The sequence below is a fragment of the Oryctolagus cuniculus genome, chromosome 2, assembly GCF_964237555.1.
Source record: "Oryctolagus cuniculus chromosome 2, mOryCun1.1, whole genome shotgun sequence".
In the NCBI taxonomy this organism is placed as follows: Eukaryota; Metazoa; Chordata; class Mammalia; order Lagomorpha; family Leporidae; genus Oryctolagus; species Oryctolagus cuniculus.
This window is the reverse complement of record NC_091433.1, coordinates 184,935,898-184,956,910: the sequence shown is the minus strand read 5'-3', so window position 1 is coordinate 184,956,910 and position 21,013 is coordinate 184,935,898. Positions and strand designations below refer to the sequence as shown.

The window sequence follows — 21,013 nt, the reverse complement described above, 5'->3', positions numbered from 1 at the left end:
GGTTACTGTAACATCTAGTAATTTCAATTCCTGTCAATTATCATTATAATTCTATGTCAAAAGGACAAACTAAAAAGTTGCTGGAAACTCAGATGGCTGTACATAACCGACTCACAACAAAAACCAAGATATGGAATCACATAAAACTAGCAGGGCATTACACTAGAACAACAACTGCATTGTAAGCCTTCTGACTCTGAGGTCTCTGATTCTCAGACAAAGTGCTGCATCTTCAAGAATCTGAGGAAGAAGGTATATAACTGATAGAAAAACAAAGCACGTCATGGTTGGCCTACGTGATTTAAACATCAAGCAAGTTTGCACGGCTGCCAAGCTTGTCAGTACTGATGTGACAGCTACTTTAAGTTACCAGCTGCTTAAAGAATGTTAACATTTCACTTGTATAATGAAAGTCATCTACTTTTTGGTAATTATATATTCACATTATGTTTATTATTAGCTTGAGGCTTGGGTTTATTAGTCTCATGAAAGAAACACTGTATTTTATAGTTAAAAATTACTTAAAATAGTGAAAACTACTAATACCTTATTGTGGAACCAATCAATCATGTGGCATGGAAAAAGCATGTAAGATACTGCCTTGTCCTGTAGTTTACACTCTAACAGAATATGAAGACATGCACATACTATTATTACAAAACAAAAATGAATAAAAACAAAATCCTGAATATAAAACCTAAACAAACTTCAGCATACTCTACAATATTATTAGTTTTATAAATGTTTAGATGAATATCTAATTTTCTTTTTTTATAAGATTTTTTTTTTTTATTTGAAAGACAGTGTTAAAGGGAGAACTGGAGAAGAGAAAAAGGTCTTCCATCCATTGGTTCACTCCCAAATAGCTGAGTTAATCCAAAGCCAGGAGTTAGGAGCTTCTTCCTGGTCTCCCATGTGGGTGCAGGGGCCCAAGGAATTGGGCCATCCTCTGCTGCTTTCCCAGGCACGTTAACAGGGAGCTGGATGGGAAGTGGAGCAGCCATGACTTGGACCGACGCCCATATGGGATGCCGGTACTACAGGTCAGGGCCTTAAATCACTGCACCACAGTGACAGCCCTGAATATATAATTTTCTAATACAATTTTAACTACTGTGGAATCTGAACAACCTCAAAAAGGTTTATATTAACTGCTTACAAACCTCTTCTCCCTGATTTATCTGCTCCTTTGTTCTTTCTTTTGTTTCCATAATGTATGAATAATCTTCCTTCATCTGTTCAAGTTGGGTTGCTTTCATAAAGAACTGTATCAACAACAAAAAAACACAATTACGAGCCTATAAATTTTTACAGAACTGTGAAAATTAAAAAGAATTCAGTCTTTGAGAACTTTTAAACAGGAAGATAATTTAAAAACCTAAGTACACACAGACACAAAAGAACATGTCTATTTGAGACTCAAATTTAAAGAACCTGCTATGTTTGCATCCATATGCTCTTTTGCAAAAGGACTTAAGACCCCATGGAAAAAACTACCTCTGTAATACCATTCTGAAAGTTCATTGTCACTAATTCTTCCACGCTTTAAGCAAAAATGACAGAAACCATTCCTTTCTTTGATCTTAGTGCATCTTTTTAGAATAGGCAATGCCAAAACTTATTCAGAAAACTGCAAACTAAATTTTAATATTGTCAAATATTTTTAAACTGTTCAATAGTTTAAGATTTATAAGTTATTATGTATATATTACCAACTCTTCCCTTCTATTTCTCTTAATATCAATTTTAGAAAATAATAATTCATTTTTTCAGAATCAAAAGCCAAAAAACTGAAAACAAGGACCTGCTGAGGAAAGCATGTCAACATCATACTTAATTTCCTACTCTAGTCCTATGACATTACATTGAATAAGTGGCTTCTAGAAAAAGAGTTAACATAGTATCTATTATGTGAAGAAGACTAATGTTTGGTATTTATCTACAGGTATTCATTTTGGATAGTTTTATATTTACTTTGGCACCTCTTACTTTGTATTTATCACCCTCATTTTTAGACTGCAAGAACTGCTTGCTCATCTCTTGTGTCAATACTGAAACTGGATTATCCACCTGAAACAAACAAAAAAAAGGTCTTTTTTAATATTCTATTTTAATGCATTATAGATAAATAAACTGAATGTACATTACAACTGACCTACAGTATCATCAAGAAAGCTAAACACTAGCCAAAGCTTAGCATTACTGTAAAAATACAAAGAGAAAATGTGACAATTTTCAATGCAGGGAAAATATTGTAAAACTTTATGATTCCAAATAAATAGTCAAAATTCAATATTCAACCATTTTAAGAGGGTATAAGTGCAAGACCCTCTGAAATATTAGAAATTTTCTCAGTTCGACTTGTTTTTAAAGATTATCATTGTAAAGACACTGGTGAATCATAGGACAACAGAGCAGGAAAAACTGAAGCACAGGGTGGGCTGTCCTTAGCCTCCTATGCAGCCATGGGCAAGTTAGTAAGTTTCTACAGCTAAACAGAAAAATTTAACTCAACTATTTCTAATTAGAATCATGAAAAGAAGTATATGTTTATTTTTCATTCAGCAATGTTTCAGATTTCCCATGTGTCTCCATTCCTCCATGAGGATATTGTAAAACAAATAGAAATGAAGTCACTTCTATCCCCTGGAAAGAGAGTCATGTCATTTTGAATAAGTCACTGTTCCAATACACTAATTTAGACTAATAAGTTAAATTATCAAAGTACAGTTGGAAAAGTATAAAAAAGAACACGACTTATTTCAAAAAGATTCAAGTTCATATTGTATTTGGTACTAACAGCAAAAAAAATCTTGCTCTTAGAGCATAAATTATGAATATAGATGAAAAAATAAAACGCTTTAACACCTATAAAACACATATTGTGTAATTTGTTAGTATACCAGTGATTAAATATTTCTTTTAAGTAAATGCTATACCCTCTCTTCGAAGATAATAAAAAACATTTAAGTACTTGTGAAGAAACTGCTACATAAAGTTTTCTTTTTACATACGGACCAGACTGACTGCCACATATTTTTTACAACACTTCCCTAGACTGCAGCTTCAGGGTGCATCTGACTTTTTAAAAGTAAGGCCTGAGGTGGGTGTTTGGCCTAAAAATCAACACAGCTGCATCCCATATCAAAGAGTCTGGATTTGATATCTGTGTCTCTAGTTCCTGACTCCACTTTTCTGTTAATCCAAACTCTGGGAGGCAACAGTGATGGCTCAAGTGATTGGGTTCCTACTACCCATGTTGGAAACCTAGATTGAGTTCCCAGTTCCCAACTTTGGCCTCAGCCCAGTCTTGACATTCATGCACATTTTGAGGAGTAAACTTACAGATGAATGCTCTCTCTTCTCTCTCTCTCTCTCTGTTGTCTCTCAAAAAACAAATAACACCTGATGCACTGGTTTTAATGACAGACCTTTTACTATCCACTTTGGATAAATAGCTTCATCAAAGTGTACAGTTTTTCTCTACAACCTTTTCATTCTTTTTTTTTTTTTTTTTAAGATTTATTTTATTTATTTGAAGGACAGAGTTACAGAGAGAGGTAGAGACAGAGAGAGGTTTTCCATCAGTTGGTTCACTCCCCAGAGAGCCGCAACGGCTCAAGCTGCGCCGATCCGAAGCCAGGAGCCAGGAGCTTCTTCAGGGTCTCTGTCGTGGGTACAGGGGCCCAAAGACTTGGGCCATCTTCCACTGCTTTCCCAGGCCATAGCAGAGAGCTGGATCGGAAGAGGCACAGCTGGGACTAGAACCGGTGCCCATATGGGATGCCAGCGCTTTCAGGCCAGGACTTCAACCTGCTGCGCCACAGCACCGCCCCTCATTATTTCTGATAGGTTTCTAGTCCCTATACTGCTATAGGGATGATTTAAGAACTCTGCAGCTTTGCCTATACAGATCTTGCAATGAGCCAAAAGGTAAATACAATTGGGTAAACTTCAGAGAAGGGAGAATGCAGGCATAGGGGACAAATAAAATCTGGTAATTGGACACATAAAATACTCTCCTCCCTTCTAGCACTGACCAATAATAGAGTAAAAGCCATCATACAATTTTAAATTGTATAGTATACACATTAAAATTCTAAAAAGAAACAGGTAAAATTAATTATAATCCTATTGTAGTCCAATATATCCAAAATATCACTTTAACATGTAATCAACATGAAAACTGAGCTATCTCTGTATTAAGTCTCGATAATCTGTAACTTTACAAAAAAGCATACCTCAGTTCAGATCACCTGCCTTTCAGGTGTTCAAGATTCATCTACTTGCGACCAGTGATTATAATGAACACCAAAGTTTCAGACCTTTAGTATATTAAGGAACCTGAACTTTCAGTTATGGGTTTATTAAACCATCCGAGAAGAAGGTTAAAGAAATTAGCATTAAAATCTTTAAATATTTTAAGAACTTTCTAACAAATAAAGCAGTCCACAGAAGGAACTAAGATACCTTGACAGAATGATTTTCCTACCACCATACTACATGCTACAGGGACTCCTGACATCTACAAAGGGTGTGCACAGAGTGTGCTAACTATGGAGTATGGTAATCATGGAGTATAGCAACCATGTACAGAGCGTGGCACCTGTGCTGAGTAACCACAGGGTGCCACAAAGTGTGGCCCTCACACTGGATAACCTGTAACATTCCCTTAACATCTATCATTGCATAAATGTTAAGTTTTGGTCTTCATGATTCTAACAAAGTGTATTCTAGTTGGAAATGTATTTACCGTATCTGCTTTCCTCATTTTTTTTTTAAAGATTTATTTATTTATTTGAAAGTCAGAGTCACACAAAAGAGAAGGAGAGAGGTCTTCCAACCATCGGTTCACTCCCCAACTGGCCGCAACAGCTGGAGCTGCGCTGATCCGAAGCTAGGAGCCAGAAGTTTCCTCCAGGTCTCCCACATGGGTGCAGGGGACCTAGGACTTGGGCCATCTTCTACTGCTTTCCTAGGCCATAGCAGAGAGCTGGATCTGAAGTGGAGCAGCCAGGTGTCCATATAGGATGCCGGCACTGCAGGCTGCAGCTTTACCCACTACACAGTGCCAGCCCGTCCAACAAGGAAGCCCACTTGCCATATGTAGATTTTCAACTTCAGTAAAATTAAGTACAATCAAAAATTCAATTTTTCAGTTATACATTTCAAGTGGTCAGGAGTCACTTTTCACTAGAGGTTACCTGGTCAGGCAGTGTAAAGACACTGCACACTTTTAACATCACAGAAGGTTGTTCTGGCAATTTTGCTCTGAACCAAGCTGAGAAAGAAATCCCAGATCCTAAATGTACTTTTTCTGCGTTGACTGATCTTGATGTTCTTAATCCTGGAATAATAATCCCAGTGTTGCAAAATATACAGAGCACTGGACAATAAACAAGGATGCGACACATGCAGTGGTTAAGATGCACTTGGGGGGGCGGAGCCAAAATGGCGGAATAGTGAGGGCGCGCACCGATAGTCCGGGAAAATTTAGTTTAATAAAAGCGGAGTTACAGTAGCCTCAGAAAAAGGATCAGGAAAAACTTGCAGAGGAAACTCTTCCGGAGCTATTCGCTGTGACCCAAAGGACCTACTGGGAGAGCAGGGTCGCCCACCACACGGAAGCCGGACTGCGGGAGCCGCAGAGTCTGAGCGCCAGTGCGGGAAGGGGAGTCTATGTGACAAAGACAACAGCAGGGAGAGGAGGGACGCCAAGGGCGCTGGAAGGGAGGGACACATCTGCGCTGGAAGCGGAGGTGAGCTCAGTAACCAGAGACATTGGCTGGGAAACGGCAGACAGAATTTTAGAGGGACGCGGGTTTTGAAGCGGGAAAGTACAACAGACTACAGGAGAGAAGGAAAAATAAATAAATAAATAAATAAATAGGTGGGGGCATACTGGTACAGACAAGTTCCACTCTCTGCCAACCTTGCAAAGGCAAGCAAGAGACAAAGAGCTGGGATATACATAATAAAAGGGGAGAGTTAAGCCTACAATTCAGTAGCCTAGGCAACCCAGTGGGAGTCCGCAGGAGAAATGGAGCCAGCACAGACTCTTTGGGTAGAAGCCAGCGGAACCTAAATACCATCCATTCTGCTCAGCCTTGCAGTATTACTTACCTCCTGAACAAAAAATAAAATAAAATAAAATAAAGTAAAATAAATAAATGAATAAATAAAGAGAGATTTACCACGCATAACCTGAGGGTGTCACCTTTGCACACCTGTAACCCTGAAGAACCAAGCAGAGCTCTCAGGCCACACCCATCTCAAGCCTCCAAGGCTCCTCCAACAGCAGGCAGTCCACTTAACAGGGACATAGTATAATAATAAAAAAAAAAAAAAAACTGTGGGGAGCAACTCTGACTATACTGTTACTGGAATTAAGACTTATTCTATGCATGTGATCTCCCACAATGTGGCGCTGGGAGAGGAGCATACAGCTTCTACCCAGCTGCCTCTCACCAACTTGACAAGCTGCAAGAGCCGCTCCTGATTGGAGGAGAGCAGCGCGCTCGGCTTGTGGGTAGCAGAGCACGGATTGGTGGAGAGGACTATATAGGAGGAGAGAGACAGCATGGTAGTGTGGGTTGGTTGGAGAGTGCGTTGGAGAGTTCGCGGGGAAGTTCGTTACTTCGTTCTTTCTCATTTCTCTCTACTCATTCTTGCTTTGGGAGTTTGCTGTTTACTTATTCTTACTTTACTATAGAAAGGACTTGTAAAAAAGGGAACAACAAGCGTCCGGTACGGTGCGGCTCCTCCGCGTGCGGAGGAGCAGCAAAAACCTCACAGTGAGGGAAACAGAATTAACCATGCCAAGCAATAAACACAGAAATCGAGGGAACAAGATCAACGATGACATTATGATGCCTCCAAATAAAAAAAACACCCCAAGCCAAGATTATGAAGATGATGAGATAGAAGAAATGCAAGATACGGATTTCAAAAAATTTATGATAAGAACATTTAGAAGTTTTCAAAAGCAAATCCTTGAACTACAGAAATCCTTATTGGACAAGATTGAAAATCTCTCTCGTGAAAATGAAATTTTAAGGAAGAATCAAAATGAAACGCAGAAACTAGTAGAGCAGGAAAGTGTGATAGTGAAGAGAAATCAAAATGAAATGAAGAGCTCAATAGATCAAATGACAAACACATTAGAGAGCCTTACAAACAGAATGGGTGAAGCAGAAGAGAGAATATCGGACTAAGAAGACAGAGCACAGGAAAGGATACAGTCAAACCAAAGAAAAGAAGAGGAAATTAGAAATCTAAAAAATATTGTTGGGAATCTACAGGATACTATTAAAAAAACCAACATTCGAGTTCTAGGAGTTCCTGAAGGCATGGAGAGAGAGAAAGGATTAGAAGGCCTTTTTAGTGAGATACTAGCAGAGAACTTTCCGGGTCTGGAGAAGGACAGAGACAGCCTAGTACAGGAAGCTGATAGAACCCCCAGTAAACATGACTAAAAGAGATCCTCACCACGACACGTTGTAATTAAACTCACCACAGTGAAACATAAAGAAAAGATCCTAAAATGTGCAAAAGAGAAACGTCAGATTACTCTCAGAGGATCTCCAATCAGACCCACAGCAGACTTCTCATCAGAAACACTACAGGCTAGGAGGGAATGGCGAGACATAGCACAGGTGCTAAGAGAGAAAAATTGCCAGCCCAGAATATTATATCCTGCCAAGCTCTCATTTGTGAATGAAGGTGAAATAAAGACCTTTCATAGCAAACACAAATTGAAAGACTTTGTGGCCACTCGTCCGGCCCTGAAAAAGATACATAAAGATGTGCTACACTCAGAAACACAGAAACACGGCCATCAATATGAACGAAGGGAAAGGAAGAACACCTACCAGTAAAAGAGCATGGGAAGCTCAAAGCATATACTAGAAAATATCTCCGGAAAAATGGCAGGGCAAAGTCACTATGTATCAATAGTCACATTAAAAGTGAATGGCCTGAACTGTCCAGTTAAAAGACACAGACTGGCTGACTGGCTTAAGGAAAAACACCCAACTATTTGTTGCCTACAAGAAACACATCTCTCTAACAAAGATGCATGCAGTCTGAAAGTGAAAGGTTGGAAAAAGATATTCCATGCCAACAAAAAACAAAAAAAAGCAGGTGTAGCCATATTAATATCAGACAAAATAAACTTTAATACAAAAACTGTTAAGAGAGACAAAGAGGGGCACTATATAATGATTAAGGGTTCGATTCAACAGGAAGATATAACAATTATAAATGTATATGCACCTAATTACAGGTCACCAGTCTATTTAAAAGATATGTTAAGGGACTTAAAGGGAGACTTAGATTCCAATACAATAGTACTGGGGGACTTCAATACTCCACTCTCAGAAATAGATAGATCATCCAGACAGAAGATCAACAAGAAAAGAGCAGATTTAATCGACACTATTGCCCAAATGGATCTAACAGATATCTACAGAACTTTCAATCCTACATCTAAAGACTTTACATTCTTCTCAGCAGTGCATGGAACCTTCTCTAGGATTGATCACATACTAGGTCTCAGCAAATTCAAAAGAATTAGAATCATACCATGCAGCTTCTCAGACCACAGTGGAATGAAGCTGGAAATTAGCAACTCAGGAAACCCCAGAAAGTATGCAAACACATGGAGACTGAACAACATGCTCCTGAATGAACACTGGGTCATTCAAGAAATCAAAAGAGAAATCAGAAACTTTCTGGAAGTAACTGAGGATAACAACACAACATATCAAAACTTATGGGATACGGCAAAAGCAGTATTGAGAGGCAAGTTTATACCAATAGGGGCCTATATGAAGAAATTGGAAAGACACCAAATAAATGAGCTTTCAGTGCATCTCAAGGACCTAGAAAATTTGCAGCAAACCAGACCCAAATCTAGTAGGAGAAGAGAAATAATTAAAATCAGAGAAGAAATTAACAGGATTGAATCCAAAAAAACATTACAAAAAATCAGCCAAGCGAAGAGCTGGTTTTTTGAAAAAAGAAACAAAATTGACACCCCATTGGCCCAACTAACTAAAAAAAGACGAGAAAAGACCCAAATCAATAAAATCAGAGATGAAAAAGGAAACATAACAACAGACACCACAGAAATAAAAAGAATAATCAGAAATTACTACAAGGACTTGTATGCCAGCAAACAAGAAAATCTATCAGAAATGGATAGATTCCTGGACACATGCAATCTACCTAAATTGAACCATGAAGACATAGAAAACCTAAATAGACCCATAACTGAAACAGAAATTAAAACAGTAATAAAGGCCCTCCCAACAAAGAAAAGCCCAGGACCAGATGGATTCACTGCTGAATTCTACCAGACATTTAAAGAAGAACTGATTCCATTTCTTCTCAAACTATTCAGAACAATCGAAAAAGATGGAATCCTCCCAAATTCTTTCTATGAAGCCAGCATCACCTTAATCCCTAAGCCAGAGAAAGATGCAGCACTGAAAGAAAATTACAGACCAATATCCCTGATGAACATAGATGCAAAAATCCTCAATAAAATTCTTGCCAATAGAATACAACAACACATCAGGAAAATCATCCAACCAGACCAAGTGGGATTTATCCCTGGAATGCAGGGATGGTTCAACATTCGCAAATCAATCAATGTGATTCACCACATTAACAGTCTGCAGAAGAAAAACCATATGATTATCTCAATAGATGCAGAGAAAGCATTTGATAAGATTCAACACCCTTTCATGATGAAAACTCTAAGCAAATTGGGTATAGAAGGAACATTCAACAATATAATCAAAGCAATTTATGAAAAACCCACAGCCAGCATCCTATTGAATGGGGAAAAGTTGGAAGCATTTCCACTGAGATCTGGCACCAGGCAGGGATGCCCACTCTCACCACTTCTATTTAACATAGTTCTGGAAGTTTTAGCCAGAGCCATCAGACAAGAAAAAGAAATCAAAGGAATACAAATTGAGAAGGAAGAAGTCAAACTATCCCTCTTTGCAGACGATATGATTCTGTACTTAGAGGATCCAAAGAACTCTACTAAGAGACTATTGGTACTCATAGAGGAGTTTGGCAAAGTGGCAGGATATAAAATCAATGCACAAAAATCAACAGCCTTTGTATACACAAGCAATGCCATGGCTGAGAAAGAACTGCTAAGATCAATCCCATTCACAATAGCTACAAAAACAATCAAATACCTTGGAATAAACTTAACCAAGGACGTTCAAGATCTCTGCAATGAGAATTACAAAATCTTAAAGAAAGAAATAGAAGAGGATACCAAAAAATGGAAAAATCTTCCATGCTCATGGATCGGAAGAATCAACATCATCAAAATGTCCATTCTCCCAAAAGCAATTTATAGATTCAATGCAATCCCAATCAAGATACCAAAGACATTCTTCTCAGATCTAGAAAAAATGATGCTGAAATTCATATGGAGACACAAGAGACCTCGAATAGCTAAAGCAATCTTGTACAACAAAAACAAAGCCGGAGGCATCACAATACCAGATTTCAGGACATACTACAGGGCAGTTGTAATCAAAACAGCATGGTACTGGTACAGAAACAGATGGATAGACCAATGGAACAGAATTGAAACACCAGAAATCAACCCAAACATCTACAGCCAACTTATATTTGATCAAGGATCTAAAACCAATTCCTGGAGCAAGGACAGTCTATTCAATAAATGGTGTTGGGAAAACTGGATTTCCACGTGCAGAAGCATGAAGCAAGACCCCTACCTTACACCTTACACAAAAATCCACTCAACGTGGATTAAAGACCTAAATCTACGACCTGACACCATCAAGTTATTAGAGAACATTGGAGAAACCCTTCAAGATATTGGCACAGGCAAAGAATTTCTGGAAAGGACCCGGGAGGCACAGGCAGTCAAAGCCAAAATCAACTATTGGGATTGCATCAAATTGAGAAGTTTCTGTACTGCAAAAGAAACAGTCAGGAGAGTGAAGAGACAACCGACAGAATGGGAAAAAATATTTGCAAACTATGCAACAGATAAAGGGTTAATAACCAGAATCTACAAAGAGATCAAGAAACTCCACAAAAACAAAACCAACAACCCACTTAAGTGATGGGCCAAGGACCTCAATAGACATTTTTCAAAAGAGGAAATCCAAATGGCCAACAGGCACATGAAAAAATGTTCAAGGTCACTAGCAATCAGGGAAATGCAAATCAAAACCACAATGAGGTTTCACCTCAGCCCGGTTAGAATGGCTCACATACACAAATCTACCAACAACAGATGCTGGAGAGGATGTGGGGAAAAAGGGACACTAACCCACTGTTGGTGGGAATGCAAACTGGTTAAGCCACTATGGAAGTCAGTCTGGAGATTCCTCAGAAACCTGAAGATAACCCTACCGTTCGACCCAGCCATCCCACTCCTTGGGATTTACCCAAAGGAATTTAAATTGGCAAACAAAAAAGAGGTCTGCACCCTAATGTTTATTGCAGCTCAATTCACAATAGCCAAGACTGGGAGCAACCTAAATGCCCATCAACGGTAGACTGCATAAAGAAATTATGGGATATGTACTCTTTAGAATACTATACCACAGTAAGAAACAATGAAATCCAGTCATTTGCAACAAAATGGAGGAATCTGGAACACATCATGCTGAGTGAAATAAGCCAGTCCCAAAGGGACAAATACCATATGTCCTCCCTGATTGGTGACAACTGACTGAACACCAAAAAGGAAACCTGTTGAAGTGAAATGGACACTATGAGAAATGGTGACTTGATCAGCATAGCCCTGACTGTTAATGAACAACTTAATACATTATCCCTCTTAGTAGTTTTTTTGTCTGTTTTACTTAATATGACTGGTTTAATTCTGTAATTAATACACAGTTATTCTTAAGTGTTGAAATTTAACTGAAATGTGATCCCTGTTAAACATAAGAGTGGGAATAAGAGAGGGAAGAGATGTACAATTTGGGACATGCTCAAGCTGACTTGCCCCAAATGGTAGAGTTAGAAACATACCAGGGGACTCCAATTCAATCCCATCAAGGTGGCATGTACCAATGCCATCTCACTAGTCCAAGTGATCAATTTCAGTTCACAATTGATCATAATGAAAGGACTAAGAGTCAAAGGGAGCACATAAACAAGTCTAGTACCTCCTAATACTAACCGATAGAATAAATAAAGGGGAGAGTGATCCAACATGGGAAGCGAGATACTCAGCAGACTTATAGAATGGCGGATGTCCTAAACAGCACTCTGGCCTCAGAATCAGCCCTAAAGGCATTCCGATCTGGATGAAAAGCCCATGAGAGTATTTCAGGCATGGAAAGACACTCTGGCAAAAAAAAAAAAAAAAAAAAAAAAAAAAAAAAAAGCCACCTAAATGAAAGATCTCTGTGAGTGAGATCCCAGTGGAAAGAACAGGTCTTCAAAGAAGGAGGTACCTTTCTCTGAAGGGAGGAGAGAACCTCCACTTTGACTATGACCTTGTCTAAACAAGATAAGAGTCGGAGAACTCAAGGGGCTTCCATAGCCTTGGAAACTCATGACTGGAGCATGGGGAGATTACTGATGCCATAAACAAGAGTGTCAATTTGTAAAGTCAACAACAGGAGTCACTGTGCACTCGCTCCTCATGTAGGATCTCTGTCCTTAGCGTGCTGTACATTGAGACTTAATGCTATAACGAGTACTCAAACAGTATATTTCACTCTGTGTTTCTATGGGGGTGCAAACTGTTGAAAGCTTTACTTAATGTATACTAAACTGATCCTCTGTAAAAAAAAAAAAAAAAAAGAAGAAGAAATTATCAATTCCCAACTTGACTCTCACTGGGATTAAACATGACAATAGGTCTGATCTGATTTCATCATCATTTAAAAAAATCATCTATTATTTTCCACTTTATGTTTCTGTGTGGGAGCAAACTGTTGAAATCTTTACTTAATGTATGCTAAACTGATCTTCTGTAGATAAAGAGAATCGAAAATGAATCTTGATGTGAATGGAAGGGGAGAGGGAGTGGGAGAGGGGAGGGTTGCGGGTGGGAGGGACGTTATGGGGGGGAAGCCATTGTAATCCATAAGCTGTACTTTGGAAATTTATATTCATTAAATAAAAGTTAAAAAAAAAAAAAAGATGCACTTGGGACAGCTTCATCTCATATCAGAGTGTTTGGTTTGCGTCCTAACTCCTCTGTTTCTCACCCAGCTTTCTGCAATGTCCTCTGAGAAGCAACAGATGATGGCTCATGTACTTGGGTCTCTGTCACCCCTGTAGAAGACTAGGATTGAGTTTCAAGCATCTAGCTTCAGCTTGGCCCAGCTCTGGCCATTATGGAAATTTGGGGAGTGAATCAACAGATGGAAAATCTGTGTCTGCCTTTCAAATAAAAATAAATGCACACCAATTTTTTTTTTTTTTAAAGTGTTTGAGCCAGGCCTCAGCCAGTGTCTTTTTGACTTCTTATTTTGGGACATAACCACTTCTTCCTGTAATTACTCCACCATCTGCCACAGGGCTCTCAGCAGAGCCCATGCCATGCTATTTGGACTTTCAGGTTCCACAACTGTACGCTTTAAATAAGACTCTTCCTTTTCTTTTTTTGTTTTTAAATATTTATTTATTTATTTATTTGAGAGGCAGAGTTAGAGAGAGAGGCAGACAGAGTGAGAGGTCTTCCATCTGCTGGTTCACTTCCCAAATGGCTATAATAGTGAGAGGCGGGCCAATCTGAAACCAGGAGCCACAAACTTGTTCTGGGTCTCCCACATGGGTGCAAGGGCCCAAGCACTTGGTCATTCTATGCTGCTTTTCCAGGCCCATTAACAGGGAGCTGAATCAGAAGTCAAACAGCTGGGACTTGAACTGGTGCCCATGTGGGAAGCCAGTGCCGTAGGCAGAGGCTTAACTTATTATACCGCAGTGCCAGCTCCAAAATTCTTTTTCTTCGTAAGCAGAAAACTAATACAAAAAGTATCTTGGTAGAAAGGACCCAAGCCTCGTCTCCTATAGATGTAATCACTAACTCCAAAATACACAGAAACACTTTCCTTTTCCAGATGAAATTTTTTCTTCAAGATTTTAGCAACTGACTTTAGGGGACAGTGATGCTTTTTTTGGATAGAATAGTAGAAAGCAAAGAAATGTTAAAGTCTTATTAACATAAATTTTAGCATATACCAGTTTACATCAGATGTTCAAATTAAATCCAGTGTGTTATTTATTGAAAATTCAAGTTAACTGGTGATTTTTAAGGAGTTTCACTAATAATAGTTAGAGTACACATTCTTTCTGTGGTCAATTTACCCAAACGAGCTATTTTTAATATTATATATATATACACCACAAGTGAAATCACACCCAAAAATAATCAGCTGCATTAATCAATCTGAAACACAAATTTAGAATTACCTGGATATTAAAATGGTCAAGAACTGCAACCAATTCTTCTTTCCTTTGAGATACCACAGCACCTAATTATGAAAAACATAAATATTGGCCAGACTACTTCAGGGCAATTATCCAGAAAAATACATACAATTATTTATAAAATATAAAAATGAATTACTTTTCATTCTGTCATCAAGAAAGGCACTACAGAATATGCATGTATAAATCTGAAGGAACTAGGGTGCTATGCTAACCCCCATGCAGTAGAGAGGAGGACAAAGTATATAGGTGCATTAACAGGGCTCATCTTTCCATAACATTTCATTTCTCCTCACCTACCTCTTCTTTCCAGTAAACTATAAACTCTTACCTCTTCCTTTCCCTATCTTTTGCTAGCATCTCTCTCCACAAGCTATAGAAACTATAGGGTGAAAGGTCTAGTAACAGCAAAATGGATAGTCTTTCAAATGGATTCAAATTCTGTTGCTCATGGTGCTGCCACCAGAAGGCCTATGGTGAAGGAACTCTGTGCAACATAGACATATATCTATATATCTGTGCATACAAAGGCAGATACATACACACAAAACCACCAATCATTTACAACACAGAAGTTTCAAAAGAATGGGAAGAAGTATCCTTTCAATAAATTCCAGCATAAGTATTCACTAATATTTTATATGAAAAGGAAACCAAACAAACCTTTTCCACTTTTTAGTTTATATGATCGACTCCCATCCATGCTGATATGCTGTTGCACAATTATCGAGTCACCATACACATTTGGTTTAAAGGCATCATCTCCTCTGTTCCTTAATGTGATTGAGATATCTGCTGAGCTAAAACATGAGGTTAAGCTATGTCAGATAAGTTCAATGAAAATATTAGGCTACCAGAATTTTCAGATATTTTCAAAACATTTAAACAATTTGGCTAATTCATCTGAAAACTTGCTTTACATCCACAGCTGATGACTGACAGTTTACTACAGAATAATGATAAAGATATCATGCCTAACAAAAATACAAAGTTGAGAATAACAGAAGCTTCATGAGAAATAATCTACTGTATAATAGAAATACCATATTTAGCAAAAAAACATTAAGTTTTGGTTATTTCAAGTCATGTAAATACGTTATATATTTTCTTATAAGGATTGTATCCTCTATTATTATATATTACCTGACTAGGAAGAATTGCACAATACGCTACCACACCGAGAATACACTTTTAAAAATGATGAAGAATCATCATAAAATAATGATAGTTCCTAAAAGGATTAGGATTAAGGGAGACAGTCTTAATTTTTCAGTAATTTGGCAGTAAAAAACAAAATTACCTGATATCAAGAAATATAAACTACGATCCAAATTTCTTAAAGTGTTGACATTATGAAAGAATTATTTTAAAACACCATGCAGCTAAACACACCTAAAGATCTTAAAAGTATAAACTTGCCTAGCTGAAAGCGACTGTTACAGTTTTAAAGAAGTTTAAGGCATTTATAGTCATGCAAATTTTAAGATATTACAAGGGGAAAAAAATAAGTAGTTGTCTATAAATCTGTTAAGAATACTTAACAAGGCCGGCGCCATGGCTCAACAGGCTAATCCTCCGCCTAGTGGCGCCGGCACACCAGGTTCTAGTCCCGGTCGGGGCGCCGGATTCTGTCCTGGTTGCCCCTCTTCCAGGCCAGCTCTCTGCTATGGCCAGGGAGTGCAGTGGAGGATGGCCCAAGTGCTTGGGCCCTGCACCCCATGGAAGACCAGGAGAAGCACCTGGCTCCTGCCTTCGGATCAGCGCGGTGCGCTGGCCGCAGCGCGCCGGCCGCGGCGGCCATTGGAGGGTGAACCAATGGCAAAAGGAAGACATTTCTCTCTGTCTCTCTGTCTCTCACTGTCCACTCTATCTGTCAAAAAAAAACAAAAATACTTAACAGAAAAACTAGCAAAAAAGATGTTGGTGAAAACATACACACATATGTGCTTATAATTTCCTAACACGTAAAAGCAGAAAATACTTTCTCTAGTTCTTAGGAGCATATACTAAAATGCTAAAGTCCTTTGATAAAAAACTCTTTTAACTGGTAATGAAATAAACTTAGCAAACTTGTTTTCAGGAAAAAGCACTCCTATTCCAAAACCGCTGTCATTTCCAGGAAATGTAGGAAGAAACATTCAAGATGGAAGTCTCCATCACCCTGCTGATGTGACAGCAGACATGCTGCAGTGCTCAGTCTGCCCTTGCCTAATCATCCTCTTCTTTGCAAGGACTACAGCAGAAAGAAATGCCTTAGCAGCCCTATCGGTCCCACCCTGTCCTCCATGGATTGAGCTAAACATAGAACTGTGTACTAACTGAGCAACCAGATTCTCTTCTTTTAAAATCCAAATTAAGAAAACTGGTAAAAATCTGAAACAAGTTTATAATTTAGTTAATATTCTATCAATGTTAAATTTAAGCACAGCTTTGATAAATGTACCTTAGTTATTGAAGATACCAACATTAAGAGAAACTGGGTGAAGGTATGTACAGAAATTTCTGTACTACATTTGCAATACTTCTGCTAATCTAAAATTATTTTTAAAAAATTTTTTAAATTCAAATTAAGATACAGCCAAGTCAAGAAATGGTGATTCCTTGTAGCTACAAAATTATGAGGCCTCTGGAACAAGAGAAAACTATATGCAGCATTATACATGGGTAAGAAAATGGGAAATTTGCAGAAAGGAGCAGGAATATGGAATACGTAAGCTCTTGGGAAACCACTTCAATGGACTGACACCCACAGGGGTTGGCAAAGACACAGAGAACACAAGACCACTTCCTTATAACCTCCCCACTCCCCCACCCCTGCCAGATTGACAGTTTATTATAAATACTTGACATTGAAGACACAGAGTGACAAAGACTAGGCTGAAGAATAAGAAAAAAAAAACATATACTTCAGAGACAAAAAGAGAAACACACCCACACATGTGTCCTAAGGAGACACAGGAGGGAAGACAGCACACAGAGAAGTACAGCCCATTAAGGTAAGGAGGTAAGGGAAGTGGTACAGAGTTGCAGCATACACCAAAGGAAAAGAGAAAGAGACAGAGGCTCAGAGATAAGGAACATTCAGACGCAAAGACCCAAAGACAGAGGCAGGTGTTTGGCACAGTTGCTAAGATGCTGATTAGGACACCCTTATCAGAGTGCCTAGGTCTAGGCCCCACTTTGAATTCCAGGTTCCTGCTAATGTGCACTTTGGGAGTACTTGAAATTGATCCAGTTTCAGAATCCTGGCTTTGGAAAGGCCCAATCCAATCCATTAGGTACATCTGACAAGTGAACTATGGGATAGAAGATCTCTTCATCTTTCTCTCTCGGCCTTTCAAACAAAGAAAAATGAAAAAGAGACCTAGAGACAAAGGATCTTTTGGTTTACACAGTCTGGTCACTCGTGAGACCCAGATGCACTTTCTCTTTGTAACTTCCAAAACTTATATTTCTGCATCTTTATAAGCATTCTTTCCTAAAGCTCCCTTAAACAGATCAGTGTATGTGCTTGTTTTTATTAATAGTTATCTAATTAAGACAGTCATATTCCTGAAAAATTGTCATTGACAAGATTTTTAAAAGCTCAAGTTAATTCTAATGATAAGTCAAAGAAGAGAACCACTAATTAAAGTATGAATGGGCAACACTGGACTGGATAAAGAAATTATGGGACATGTACTCTATAGAATACTATACAGCAGTAAAAAAAAAATGAAATCCGGTCATTTGCAACAAAATGGAAGAATCTGATAAACATCATGCTGAATGAATTAAGCCAGTCCCAAAGGGACAAATATCACATGTTCTCCCCGATCGGTGACAACTAACGCAGCACCAAAAAGGAAACCTGTTGAAGTGAAATGGACACTATGAGAAACGGTGACTTGATCAGCCCTTGTCCTGACTGTCAAGGAACAACTTAATACATTATTCCTTTTTGTATTTACTTTTTGTTCTATTTAATACTATTGGTTAAACTCTTCAATTAACACACAATTATTCTTAGGTGTTTAAATTTAACTGAAAAGTGATCCCTAAATAAGAGAGGGAGGAGATGTACAATTTGGCACATGTTCAATCAGACTTGCCCCAAACGGCAGAGTTAGAAACGTGCCAGGGAATTCCAATTCAATCCCATCAAGGTGGCATGTACCAATGCCATCTCACTAGTCCAAGTGATTAGTTTCAGTTCATAATTGATCATCATGATAGGATTAAGAGTCAAAGGATCACATAAACAAGACTAGTGTCTCCTAACACTAACTGATAGAATTAAAAAGGAGAATGATCCAACATGGGAAGCGGGATACACAACAGACTCATAGAATGGCAGATGTCCTAAACAGCACTCTGGCCTCAGAATCAGCCCGTAAGGCATTTGGATCTGGCTAAAAAGCCTATGAGAGTATTTCAGGCATGGAAAGCCAAGACACTGTGGGGAAAAAAAAAAACAAAAAACAAAAAACAAAAAACACACAAACAAAACCTAAATGAAAGATCTCTATGAGATCCCAGTGGAAAGAACAGGCCAGCAAAGAAGGAGGTACCTTTCTCTGAAGGGAGGAGAGAACTTCACTTTGACTATGACCTTGTCTAAATAAGATCGGAGTTGGCAAATCCAAAAGGCTTCCATAGCCTTGGCAACTCATTACAAGAGCCTCGGGTGATTACTGACGCCATAAACAAGAGTGTCAATTGTTAAATCAACAACAGGAGTCACTGTGCACTTACTCCTCATGTAGGATCTCTGTCCTTAATGTGTTGTACTATGTGAATTAACGGTATAACTAGTACACAACCAGTATTTTACACTTTGTGTTTCTGTGTGGGTGCAAACTGTTGAAATCTTTACATAGTATACACTGAATTGATCTTCTGTATATAAAGATAATTGAAAATGAATCTTGATGTGAATGGGATGGGAGAGGGAGCAGGAGATGGGAGGGTTGTGGGTAGGAGGGAGGTTATGGGGCGGGGGGGGGAAGCCACTGTAATCCAAAAGCTGTACTTTGGAAATTTATATTTATTGAATAAAAGTTAAAAAAACTAAAAAAAAAAGTATGATGGGGAGGAGGGCAGATAGCTTACAACATATAGCAAAAATTTTTAATTTCATTAACTGATGAGACTATCTAGCATTAAGTTAACATATTAAAGGAAAGCATCTTTTTTTTTTTTTTGGACAGGCAGAGTGGATAGTGAGAGAGAGACAGAGAGAAAGGTCTTCCTTTGCTGTTGGTTCACCCTCCAATGGCCGCCGTGGCCGGCGCACCACGTTGATCCGATGGCAGGGGCCAGGTACTTATCCTGGTCTCCCATGCGGTGCAGGGCCCAAGCACTTGGGCCATCCTCCACTGCACTCCCTGGCCACAGCAGAGAGCTGGCCTGGAAGAGGGGCAACCAGGACAGAATCCGGCGCCCCGACCGGGACTAGAACCAAGTGTGCCGGCGCTGCAAGGCGGAGGATTACCCTAGTGAGCCGTGGCGACGGCTAAGGAAAGCATCTTAAAAATAAATAAAGTGACTACATGTATTTGCTGTCTGACGTATCAAGCCTCTTTCTCAGGGGTGTATATCTGTCCTAATTATTAAGATTCCACCTGGGACACCCACATTCCATATCTGAGTGCTTAGGTTTGAATAGTAGCTCCACTCCCAATTCTACTTTCCTCCTTATGCATACCCCAGAAGGCAGCAGGTGATGGTTCAAGTAGTTTGGTTTCCTGCCACCCATGTGGGAGACCCTGACTGAGTTCCTGGCTCCAAGCTTTGGCCAGTCCCAGCTCCTGCCATTGTAGGAATTTGAGGAGTAAATCAGCGGATGGCATCTCCTGCGGGTCTCTCAAACAAATAAAATAAATACTCACTCTTGACTAGTTATATCAACTTTATTATCTTTATTCCTAGGTATTTTTGCATTTTAAAGCTAACTATATTATAGTGAGAATTTTTGAGGCATTGGTATCTTGACGCTGCATGATTTTAATAAGTATACGAAAGTATTTTAAAAAATTAATGTTTACGAAAAAGTCTCAACTGTTCAAGAAAAAAAATTTGTGTAAGGAAACAGGGCCAAGTGAGCTGGACACTGGCTCTGCTCTCCGCTCTGTATACTAATGTGGCCTTTGTTGACGCTGAATTTGGGTAAAGTGTCAGAGTCCAATGCTTATAAATATAGAAGAGTGACCACCAATGAGAGTTCTTTCAGAATGACAAGTTGAGCCACTCTCTAAGCATCAGGCTACTTTTCCAATTCTGATAGAACCTGTCTATACAGAGGTAGAATTGGCAGCAGCATACATTGTCAGGAATAAGGAAGAAGTCATATAAAAACAGGATGCATCTACTCCTTCCTTGGATAGCCTGCTCCTCTGCAGGAAGTTTTGTCTTTGACTACATGAATCCAGAACATAAAACAGGAGAATGAATTTTCATCCCTCATAATCTTTGAGACACAGCTGACATCAAAAGTAGAACTACTACAAAGACCCCAATGCTACAAAGGCTTGTGTATAGGAAGGCTGAGGGTGGAAACAGTGAGCTGTACATATTC

General features: G+C 38.9%; 1 protein-coding gene across 7 annotated transcripts in view; it reads right to left on the bottom strand.

Moving 5' to 3' along the window:
* SMC6 (structural maintenance of chromosomes 6) overlaps window positions 1–21,013 on the bottom strand; it is a 99,869-nt gene that overhangs the window by 60,854 nt on the left and 18,002 nt on the right. For 5 of the 7 annotated variants that reach the window (XM_051840197.2, XM_070069744.1, XM_051840208.2 and 2 more), the window contains 4 exons: window positions 15,121–15,257; window positions 14,440–14,501; window positions 1,975–2,070; window positions 1,164–1,265 (listed from right to left, as the gene is read on the bottom strand). In XM_051840197.2, the coding sequence (XP_051696157.1) occupies window positions 1,164–1,265; window positions 1,975–2,070; window positions 14,440–14,501; window positions 15,121–15,257 (397 nt within the window). The remainder of the gene's footprint in view (window positions 1–1,163; window positions 1,266–1,974; window positions 2,071–14,439; window positions 14,502–15,120; window positions 15,258–21,013) is intronic. The other 2 variants (XM_051840235.2, XM_070069745.1) reach the window with 1 other exon arrangement.